Genomic DNA, 12,309 nt, shown 5'->3' with positions numbered 1-12,309 from the left:
TCTCTACTACCCTTCGCTGAGCTAACCCAACAGCAGCCGCTGCCGCAGCAGCCTCCTACACAGCTCGCCCCTACGCTCTGGCGGGTTATTGAAGACCAAGTTGCTGAGGCTCTACCAATGCAACATCAGCAGTACCCTGTCGCCGCGCCACTTAAATGTAAATGTAATGTAAATAAATGTAAATTAAATGTAAATGTAAATGTAAATAAAAGTAATGTGTGGAATGGGGCTCTCTGGCCAAAGGTGCTTTTGCACCATAGTACTCAACATCATCAGAGAAAAGACGGGGAATCCGGGAGATGGCAATTCAAGGCGATGAGCAAAACGTGAACAAGGTGAATGCAGGAGCCAACGTTTCGACAAGTGGACTTGTCTTCTTCAAGGCGACATATGCTTTCCTCGCCACAGTATATATAGGTGGGGTTATCAGGTGGTTCATCATCATCATCATCATCAGGTGGTTCTGTTGTGAACCAGTCAGTGGTAAGGTGTGAGCAATTAGTCACACACTTTTGTAACGGTTTTCTCCTTTTGCAAAGCCGCACTGTTTTCAAGCGTTTCATAAAGCACAACCAAGGTTTTGGCCATATTGTAACGTAGATTGAGGACGGAGTCTTACAAAATAGATGCCTCTGTTTAATGGCGGGCCAGGAGAAGAACATGCAGCTCACGCACTTCATCATCTTTCATGGCGCCAACCTTCACGCGCGCCGTCCCGCGGTGCGGGAGCCCCACATCTTTGTGTCAATCAATATGAGTGCTGTTTGTCAAAGGTATAGTGCTCTTTTCCATGCATGTAGTAGTTGAGGACTACCTTTAAGACCTGTATTTCGGGAAACAAAACACTCCAAATGAATTTGAAGTGTATTACATGATGTATTATGTATGTGCTTTTTTCAAAAATGCCTGTAAGTGAACTTTTCCATTCATGCAGGGCATACAATGCTTATGCAGACTTCCTTCAATAGCTTCTGTCCTCACGCAGCTGCTTGTGAATATTTTGCTGTGGGTATAGTTTTCAGTAGCTAGCTATGTGGTCTCAGTTGTCCTGGACAAGTGGCAACTGTTGCCGCTAGGGACACCCAGTTAGAGTCCCTGAGGGGGCCCAGTGGGTCAGCTGTTTGTCCAAATACAAAAGTGCTAAGGGACCTGTTTCTCAAATGCTTTTCAGTATCATATAATGAATGCTGGTTTTGCCAGTGTGCGACATGACACTGCTCAGGATGTTTTGTATTGCTACAAGGTTGCCTAATTATTTTGCAAAGCTTACAGTGTACAGTTACGGTTTTATTATAATTGTACCATCATAATTGATAGTAATTATAATTTCATGATTCAGCAGGACAGCAAAAAGCAGTGCTTGTGTGGCATTGGTCTCCAGCCAGTGTATGAAAGACTGAAGTCAGTATTTAGTCAATACAGTCAATAGGTAGAAGTGGGTCAACGTCAACAAATGTATTTTCTTGGCTCAAGCGCAAAGTAAGTGCAGTCATCATAGGACCAGTCTCCAATGTGTTCCATCCCCATTACAGTGGATTAAAGTATAGTGAGAAATTACATATTTTTTACACTTGTGTTTCCTCCTCTCTGAACAGCGGACATTGACAGTGGGCAGCAAGTCGATTACGTTCAGTTAGGATTTCACCTTCCATTGCAAGGCAAGAAGTGCTCTAACTTCACGTGTTGTTTCAACATGAACTTGCATTTTGTATGGATCAGTGCATCCACAATCGCCTCTCCGCAGTCTGCCCCTTGAGCGATACTCAACCATAGTTCTCAGGCATGTTCTGTATCTCCTCATGAACCCTCCCAGTGGGCACCAACGATGAATGATCAAGTTAACACCTGACAGAGAGAGAGAGATGAAAAAGTTTTACTGTTGATGCTATGGTATGTATGTACGTACATCTGTTCATAGGTATGTGTTCTCCTAGTCTAATGCATGCTCTTTTGTCACGCTGAAGCCACTGAGTCTTGGGTCTCTTCACTTGAGCTCAGCACTACATATTGTTTGAATGGAAAAATAAACACAAGGTCCATCTACTAGTGTGTGTCTCAAAGATGCCTTGCCACAACACTAAGTTAACATGAACAAGAGTGAAAAGTTGACCCGGCAACATTGTCTCGTGGACTGCTATAGTGTAATGGTACTCTGCATAAATTGCTTATGGTACAGTGGCTGATGAATGAAATATTGGCTGCTTACACCATCCGAGTGCCCAATGCAGCTCAACCAAGCACCTACCTTAGGCATACGAACTTTGCAAATGTCTTATCACATGCAGCTCGATTTTTGAATGTGCAACAGCACAAAAATTATGTTTGCAGTACTCTGTTCATGGCATTTGCTAATCAAGGGTGCCTTCAAGGATGCCTGAATGTCTGCGCATACTATTATGTATGGCATGCTGTGTGGTGTTTAATCTCCGAAAGCTGTACATGGGCTATGAGACACGTAGTGCACAGCTTCTTAGCTGCATTGCCAGTTGCAGTAACATCATGTGTGAGTTTAATATCAGGCAATGTTTGGCTAGTGCATGAATCAGACATGCGCGTAAGACATTTGAAATGAATTCTCCACCATTTAATGTTCATGGTTACTGACACCACTTGCTTGTTCTGTACTACAAGAGTGCATCACACATTTGACCTGCACAATTAAAATGATCACACAAGTATTAGGATGGTTTTGCTCAAGGCAGTACAAAGACAATTTAGGCATAAAATAATTGCACAGCGCCCTCAAATCGTCAAACACAGCTCATGACTTCTTAGTGACATTGGATAAGTGGCGAAAGCAACACGTTGGTAATGAGGGACGGCTCAATGGAGGGCTCTGGAATAATTACTACCACCTGCAGTTCTCCAACATGCATTGACGTCACACAGTATACAGGTGCCTTGCATTTTGCCTCTACCGAAACACAGCCACTGCAGCTGGGATTAAGCTCATCCTCAGGCTCAGCAGCCGAGTAAGCCTGCAACGACAGCGCTCACCGTTGCAGAACACCCAGAAATCATGAAACCGAGCTGAAAATTATGTGCCTTTGGATAATGCTTGACAATTGGGCTATCTCAAAAGGACGCCCGCAATGCCAGTGGCCAGTTCGCAAAGCACGCCGGCAAGCCAACAGCAGTTCTTCAGTGGTCCTGCCCAACCATGAAAAATTACAATAAAATGTACATTGACTTTAACAGTATGAATTTTACGATGCGATGAACGCACGGGTACAATTGAATTCAGGTTGAATCCTCGAGCAATAGCACATCTCGCTAAAAAAAGATTTCCAAATGGCTGATACAACACACACAATCAATATGAAGAGACCTGGCTTTAGGGTGGAAAGTAACGAACCGCAAGGACGTAGAAAATAATGTCTTCATTCAGTGCAACTATTCATAGTCAAGAAGGGTTCTAGCTGGGATTATTGGTGCATATTAACTTTTGGGTGAACTGCGCGAGGACATGACAAGACGAGAAACAAAATCAAGCGCGAACTTGACAATATGTATTGTCAAGTCTCACTTCAGTTGGCAGTGAAGTCTCATGAGTAAAACGAACTCTGCAGTAAAATGAACTGTACCGCAGACTTTTGAAGAGTGAAATGCTCATACTCCATACACTTTGTCCATGTCTTTTGCACACCTGATCGCTTACAGCGATGAAGACTTCAAGAACAGCAGACGCTCTGGAGCTATTAAGTACGACGCCAAATTGAAAAGGTCGCACAATGACAATTTTGTTTGCTTCTGTGACTGGTTGGTGGAGTAACACAGCCCCGGGCGGTCTGTGTGCCTTTGTTGCCAACTGCTGTATTTTGTTAAGTTGTATTCTACTATAGTGCCCAGCAAGCGGCAAGTGTGGAAGGCTGTGCCTCCACTCCTGTTTTGGCAGTCATTTTGGCAGACAGGTGACCATGCCCCCCCCCCCTTCTGCCATGGCCGGGTGTGTTCGGAAAGGAGACTAAGGGGGCCCCGCTATTTTTTGTTTTCAGTGAAAACTTCATATCTTTGATACTGAAATAAATGATTGATTGATTGATATTCGAATTAACACGGCAAGCTGGGCAGTATGAGAACACTGGCATGATGAGCGGCATCAGAGCCAACTGTAGAAGAGGACGACAAACGTGCGAGCAGTGGCACGAGAGCGAGGGGCAGTGTGGGAACACTGGTATGATGAGCAGTATCGGAGCCAGCTGTAGAAGAAGACAACAAACGTGTGAGCAGTGACATGAGTGCAAAGGACAGTATCGAAACACTGGCATGACGAGCGGCATCGGAGCCAGCTGTAGAAGACAACAAATGTGGGAACAGTGCCATGAGTGCAAGGGGCAGTATGGGAACACTGACATGATGAGCAGCATCGGAGCCAGCTGTAGAAGAAATCAAACGTGGGAGCAGTGGCATGCGTGTGAGGGACAGTATGAGAACATTGGCATGACGAGTGGCATTGGAGCCAGCTGTAGAAGAGGACGACAAATGTGCAAGCAGTGGCATGAGTGCGAGGGACAGTATGGGAACATTGGCATGACGAGCGGCATTGGAGCCAGCTGCAGAAGAGGATGACAAATGTGCGAGCAGTGGCATGAGTGCAAGGGACAGTATGGGAACATTGGCATGACGAGCGGCATTGGAGCCAGCTGCAGAAGAGGATGACAAATGTGCGAGCAGTGGCATGAGTGCAAGGGACAGTATGGGAACATTGGCATGACGAGCGGCATTGGAGCCAGCTGTAGAAGAGGACGACAAATGTGCAAGCAGTGGCATGAGTGCGAGGGACAGTATGGGAACATTGGCATGACGAGCGGCATTGGAGCCAGCTGTAGAAGAGGACGACAAATGTGCAAGCAGTGGCATGAGTGCGAGGGACAGTATGGGAACATTGGCATGACGAGCGGCATTGGAGCCAGCTGTAGAAGAGGACGACAAATGTGCAAGCAGTGGCATGAGTGCGAGGGACAGTATGGGAACATTGGCACGACAAGCGGCATTGGAGCCAGCTGTAGAAGAGGACGACAAATGTGCAAGCAGTGGCATGAGTGCGAGGGACAGTATGGGAACATTGGCATGACGAGCGGCATTGGAGCCAGCTGTAGAAGAGGACGACAAATGTGCAAGCAGTGGCATGAGTGCGAGGGACAGTATGGGAACATTGGCATGATGAGCGGCATTAGAGCCAGCTGCAGAAGAGGATGACAAATGTGCGAGCAGTGGCACGAGTGCAAGGGACAGTATGGGAACATTGGCATGACGAGCGGCATCGGAGCCAAGTGCAGAAGAAGACGACAAATGTGGAAGCAGTGGCACGAGTGCAAGGGACAGTATGGGAACATTGGCATGACGAGCGGCATCAGAGGCAAGTGCAGAAGAAGACAACAAACGTGGAAGCAGTGGCATGAGTGCGAGGGACAGTATCGGAACACTGGCATGTCGAGCGGCATTGGAGCCAGCTGTAGAAGAGAATGACAAATGTGCGAGCAGTGGCACGAGTGCAAGGGACAGTATGGAAACATTGGCATGACGAGCGGCATCAGAGCCAAGTGCAGAAGAAGACAACAAACGTGGGAGCAGTGGCACGAGTGCAAGGGACAGTATGGGAACATTGGCATGACGAGCGGCATCAGAGGCAAGTGAAGAAGAAGACAACAAACGTGGAAGCAGTGGCATGAGTGCGAGGGACAGTATCTGAACACTGGCATGTCGAGCGACATTGGAGCCAGCTGTAGAAGAGAATGACAAATGTGCGAGCAGTGGCACGAGTGCAAGGGACAGTATAGGAACATTGGCATGACGAGCGGCATCGGAGCCAAGTGCAGAAGAAGACGACAAATGTGGAAGCAGTGGCACAAGAGCGAGGGGCAGTATGGGAACACTGGCATGATGAGCGGCATCGGAGCCAGCTGTAGAAGAAGACAACAAACGTGCGAGCTGTGGCACGAGCGCAGTTACGCTGAGGGATGGCGACGCTCAATCCAGGAACAGCCGCCTAAGAGCTCTACTTTAAGATATTTGGCATCCCCTTTTGTAGCTGTTTTTATCTGAACTCACCCAGATAACATTATTGCACTTTGCCACTTGCGCATCGGTCATATAAACGAGGAGCATTTCAGATAGCAGCTGTGGTTGGAGAGAAGTGCCAGCAGTTTTCCTAGACCAGCCTTTACAGCTAGCTGCGCACTCTCTCACATGCTTGCTACTTCAGCGTATACCGTAGGAAAAATATGGACATATATAGGAGCCCTGAAAACTCAAGCTCAACTTATTTTGTGGCGCAAAAGAGGCAAAAAGGACGCAACGTCAGCAATTTTTCTTTACTACTACAACAACGAGCTCAGAGTGCAATATGAATGTAATTTCGATTTTTTATTAGAACTACACAGCCGATAGGGATGACTATACAGGGTCATAGCACTTGTCCGTGTTCCTTACTATGAATACGCGCATACGCGAATACTCTTGAATATGCGCGGTCCATTTATTTCGTCACAGTATGGACCAACTCGCCCAACAAGTTTTATATAGGGTTATAAAGGTAGGCTCAATTTTTCTATTTAATATAATATATTGCAACATGCTTTTGCACTGAAATCGAGGGTTCGACGGAAGCCCGTCTGGTCGGGATGAAGCATTGAAGAAATAAAACGAAGGACACCGACCAACATAGAAGTGCTAAAAAATGAAAAAATCTAAAAGACGTTTCGGCTTCGCTACGGAAGCCTTGTTCACAAGCACTTCTATGTTGGTCGGTGTCCTTCATTTTATTTCTTTAATGCTTTTGCACTATTAGATTTCTCAGTACTTTGAAGGTACCCTAAAATTTTAGGGAAATTTTTAATGCAATATTGGCATTTTCAAGTTGTTATGAAATAAATACATGTAGCTGCAAATATTCTGTGGAAACTTGCAAGAAACTATTTCAAGATTTATCAGAAAATGTTTAAGCTTCATCACACTAGCTAAAGTGGCCCCACATAGCCACTGATCTCGGGGTCTGTGAACGGCACTTTCTCAAAAAGCGGTTTGGCAATTTTTTACAAATATACTGTGGGCAACATAAGTCTATAAGCTTCCTTGGGCCAGTAGTTCTGATAGCTTAAATTTATCCCAATAAATGTTTGACGATGTACAATGTTTTAGTTTTGGAACAATAGGTCTTCAAACTTATAAAATCTCCAAGTCGCAAAAATGCTATTATCCACCTTTAGTGCACCCCCATATCCCTACATTTGTCTGTGGCTAAACGGGTAGAGCATCAGGCTGCTGTGTTGAATGTTACCGCCACCAGACACTTGCTTTTTCTTTAAAGAAGAAGCCCAAAACAAGACGAGACAGGAATGTACCGAAACATACCTGGTATGAGGAAGAAAAAAAAAACAACTCTAACTAGTCAATATGAAGCCTCGTTTGTATGGGCAAAGAATGTGATCTTGTTTGAGGATAGTGGTGCTCAGATATGTTTTGTGTGCTCCACGCACAGCGGCTGCTTTTTGTCTATGTTATGAACATTGTTACTTAGATAACACTCGTTGAAGCTTGTCTTGTACGCGCACATCTTTGTTTGTCCATTTTTGGCGATAAACCATGTTCCATGTCACTAGAAACGCTTTCCCGTTTCTTTGAGTAGGTTCTCATTCTAATGACTAAACCCATCGTTGCAAGTCACGGAAGCACTGCCCCACAAGTCTTGCAGAAAAAATGTTTTTAAAAATTTGGACTATTTGATGTTTGAACTAAATTATGCGGCAATAGAGGCTGGCGAATGCTACACAAATAGTAAAAGTAATCATAAAGAGGTATGGAGGTATCATGTGGTATAGGCCCCAGTAGCACAAACAGCATGGCCCCAGATTTTCTTTGTCGCTTTGAATGCCCTTAGAGATGTTTGACACTTCTTCTGGCGGCCTCAATTTGATGAGTTCTTTGCCGTCAGTGCAGCATTTTTCACGACGAATCCACATCATGTTGCCGTAAAATACCGTTAAACTAGGTGCCGCTCAGCAACTCAGAAAATTTGAGTACATTGTGCAGAAATTCTTGTGTAGAAACTCCACATTGAAACTGAAACTTTTTATGGTTTCTCTAGCCCTGAATGTAATGGAGAATGATGGCTGAGGGTGCATTTGGGAGCCTAGACAAAATTTATAGAAGCATTCCTACGAGGTGGTGTGTTTGTGCGCGTAAATTGGCATTACAGTCGTCAGAAGGCGCGAGCAATGAAGAGCGAAAAGTGCGAGAATTGTTCATGCGTACTATGCTTGCTTGCATTTGCGCATTTGTATGCTTAAGTAAGTGGTTCCACATCACACTCACCAACGATGGCTCCTTCATAGTAACATAAAATAATCTTGGAGGTCAAACTACCATCCATGAGTGTCTGAATTGTTTCAAGACGGAGAGCTGCCACGAGCGAAGGAGAGCGTAGTTTGCTGCCTGAAGCCATGACAGTCCAATCACTAGCGTGACATTACCACAGGGACAGGTCTGCGTTGGTGGCTCAGGGTCATTGAATGACATAGACATGCTGCCAAGGTGAGATAACAGGACTCATTTCCCATAAAAAGTCACTAAGCGTCTGGCATAGAAATCGCTTATGCAGTGAGCTGCAACCAGGTCCTATGGACACGTCGTGAGATGCCCAAGCACCAGGCGTCTGGAGCAGATGACAGGATCTCAACATCGGTGTGGTGGCCAAATGCATTTGGCTTGCAACGGTCAGTGGCCTGCGCGGAAATCAATGTCATGCTACGGCCCTGGGCTGACACAAGCAAGGACGCAGTACATTACGCTTTGCCACATGAAAAATCACCAGAGGCTGGCATTGGCAAATTAGCAGGCAGGTGTAGTCATCCCTTTAGGAATTTCCCTCATTAAATTTTAATGCGTCTTTGTCAGGACTGATGCCTGAGTCGTGGTTCAAAATTTGCCCTGGTTTATCTGTGTACGCAGCTTCACATTCTTCCACGCTAATGGGAAACAACTCATGGCCCTTCCCCCAGCAGATACGGCAGATACGGTTGGCGCAATGGTCGAAGGGATAATTTTAAATGTCTAACCGGTGTTAATCAGAAAAATTTTTTTTTAGAAAGCGGTTCAGGCGAGGGACAAGCTGTCACCCGTTATCCATGTGCAAGGTCATGATGGAAGCCAACTCGGGGTCGTGAGCGTCGGCATTGCTGTTCGTGATCCAGGTGGGGTCAAACGCCAGCTCAGCCACCAAGTCTTCCTGGCCTCCGGCTGCTTCCCTGTAAAATGCAACAAAGGCACGTGAACTAAAGATCATTAGCTGTGTCATTTAGCAGCAAGCTGTCATAATTTGACAACAAACACAACAGCATCATCCTAATGCTGACTGGATGAAAGGTTATTAGACAGATATGACAGACCTGTGTCCCATTCTGCTGATGTTGACATAGTTTCAGTGCCATGTCTTGTGTCCATGCTACTTAGGAGGAAGATTTAGCTCGGTGCTAATTTTGATTTTCCAGTTCGAGTACATGTGATCCACAGAAATACTCTCATGAGACAACCAGTGGACCAATTTGACTGAAATTTTTTGAAAGAGAGAAAGTAAAATTCTAGCGACTGCAGAAAGCCAAATTTTCATTTAGACCTAGGACCTTTGACAAAATTTGCAGAAATTTGCTATGTTAAAAAAAAAGGAGCAGACATCAGTAATTCCTTCAGCTTTGAACTTATTTACTGCTTCTCCCACTGTTAAGATCACCATTACCTTGCCTGCTTTATCCTCATTTGCAGCACTCATTTAATGCGCTTAACCACCACCAGGAACTGAACAAAAAACCAGTGGCTGGCTGGTTGTGGTGAAAATGTATTAATTTGAAGTAGCTATCTGAAAAGGTTTACTGTATGTTTAATATATAAATTATAATTATAAACTAATGATATTAAAGACAGAAAAGTGTGGATAGGCAAACTAGTTGACTCTGTCTTCATTGCAGTGTACACAGCTTCCTTTCACTATGGCAAGTAATGCATCTTGCGAAGTTCCAAATACATAAATGGGCAGAGAAAAATTACCTCTCAGATTTTTCACGTCTAAGTAGGCTATATTTATTTTGTTGAAATCTACAGCTTTACGTAACCTTTTGTTTGTAGCTATATTGTCAAAGGCTATATAGCAGCAATCTTTTTTTTGTTTTTTTGTCCCAAGGTACTTCCAACATTTTACTGTTTGAAAATATTTGCAGACAATCTTGCAGCATCATCATATATTTCAGTTTCTTTTGTGTGTTATTATTGCCAGGTTGCGTTGTGGTCAGTGTAGTAAATTTGGAAAACTTGTGAACATAGTCATGTTACCTGTTTATATCATTCGGTAGGACAACGTCCAAGCAACTACTTACCTGACATAACGGCAGCCTGGCATTTGACATGACCTTTAGATATAATGTTTCCTTATACCAATTCTCAAATCCAGTGTTTGTGTAAATGAATGTTTAGGCTGCCGGAGATGAAGTTGCTGTGTGAAAGGCTTTTTGCTTTCCAGGTTTCAAGGTTCGATTTGAAGGCCCCACCATTAATCAACTGTGGGGTGAAATCTACTACAACTGATGTCACAAGCAAAGTGGCCCTGTGCCACCTAAGAGATTTCAACAATTTACTCCCCTCTGTGCATTTGCAGTACTGCTACAACCGGCACTTGGGTGTTATCGCTGCAACGTTGTCTGCATTCACGTCGTTGGTGCTTTCGATGTTGTTTTACACACACTGCATGGATATCAGCATGTCCTGTAATACTGTGGGCATGTGCCATTTTTGAGGTTGACCATCATCATTACCATCTATGCCTCTTTTGTGCTGCCGATGCTATTTTGTGGAGCATGACAGCGAAGAATTGCACGTCACCCGCCTTGGTTGCTTAGTGGCAATGGTGTTGGGCTGCTAACCACGAGGTTGCGACATTGAATCCTGGCCACAGTGGCTGCATTTCAGTGGGAGGTGAAATGCAAAAATGCCCTTGTACTTAGATTTAGGTGCACATTAAAGAACCCCAGGGGTCCAAATTTTCGGAGCCCCCAATACACGTGCCCCATAATCAGATTATGGTTTTGGCACATAAAACCCCATAATTTTTTTGTTGTGTCGGCAGCGGCAGGCAAGCGGGGGCCCCCGACCAGCGAATGCGCGGCGAGCGCCGACGCAGAGAGGGAGACACGGAGCGAACTGCTCCTGATGAAAACCGGACAAGGACTGAGCTGGCTCGCGGCTTTTTATTACTAAAAAGGACTTCACACGCCAGATGACACCTCCTGATTGGTCCCAGCTCGTCACATGACAGAAGGGGGGTGCGCCATCTAGCTAAACTACTACGAAACATAAATGTATGATAACACAGATCTGGCAGGGGGCGACACTATACTACATCATCCCCCCCTGGAAACAAAGTAAGCATACAGTGAAACGCGCACATAAAACGCGCACTTAAGTCCAAGGACAAATTCAGTTCGTTCCCCCCCACGTTCACACACACGCGCACCAGATGCACACAAGGCACGCACTTAAGTCCACAACAAATTCAGTTCGTTCCCCCCCACGTTCACACACACGCGACCCAGTCGCACATAAGGCACGCACTTAAGTCTACAACAAATTCAGTCCGTCCCCGCCCAAGTTCACATACACGCGCACCAGTCTTGGGCACCAAAACACAGGCAGTCAGTCAAAACAAAATCCGACAAGGAACACGGCACAAGACTCACTGCACCGCAACAAGGAACACATTTTATACCTGTGTGAACGAAAAATGTAACTGTCTCCTAAATGTCACAGCGAGGCCCCTAGCCGTGGCATTTCGAAGACGGCCATACACTCTACATTCAAGAAACATAATCATCGAGCCACGGAGGCCGTTTTCTGTCACGATGAGGACGCGTGCATACCTCAGAAGAACTTTGGGGGTTGCGACGCGTATTGATCGACTTTGAAGACCCAGTCGTCCCACTACTATTTCCCTCCCCCTGGTTGGAAAACTGAATGTGGTTGTCGCTCAAAGCTGGAGAGGGTTGCCCAGGAAGCTCCTCTCGACGTCCCAACAAGTCCTGGGATGCTACCGATTCCCCCACGAAATCAGAAACGATTGCTGACTGTGTAGACTCGGAAGTGACACAGTCAGACGAACTACTTAATTGATGCTTATGACTATGAAAGGACGATGTCACGACAGACGAGTCATCGGAATGACTATCCAGGTTTGAATATGAGTACAAAAAGTCTCTATCACTTGTACACAATGTACTATCTGCTGAATCCTTTATCACTAGGGTTAACTTAGACACATGCCACGTC

The 12,309-nt window shown here is 45.3% G+C and overlaps 1 protein-coding gene across 2 annotated transcripts in view; it reads right to left on the bottom strand.

Moving 5' to 3' along the window:
* Window positions 1-12,309, bottom strand: part of LOC126526924 (uncharacterized) — a 111,609-nt gene that overhangs the window by 38,629 nt on the left and 60,671 nt on the right. For both annotated transcript variants that reach the window (XM_050174631.3, XM_050174630.3), the window contains exon 3: window positions 9,117-9,245. In XM_050174631.3, coding sequence (XP_050030588.1) covers window positions 9,117-9,245 — 129 coding nt within the window. The remainder of the gene's footprint in view (window positions 1-9,116; window positions 9,246-12,309) is intronic.

The sequence above is a fragment of the Dermacentor andersoni genome, chromosome 9, assembly GCF_023375885.2.
Source record: "Dermacentor andersoni chromosome 9, qqDerAnde1_hic_scaffold, whole genome shotgun sequence".
In the NCBI taxonomy this organism is placed as follows: domain Eukaryota; kingdom Metazoa; phylum Arthropoda; class Arachnida; order Ixodida; family Ixodidae; genus Dermacentor; species Dermacentor andersoni.
The sequence above is the reverse complement of the archived record's forward strand: the minus strand, read 5'-3'. Positions and strand labels throughout refer to the sequence as shown.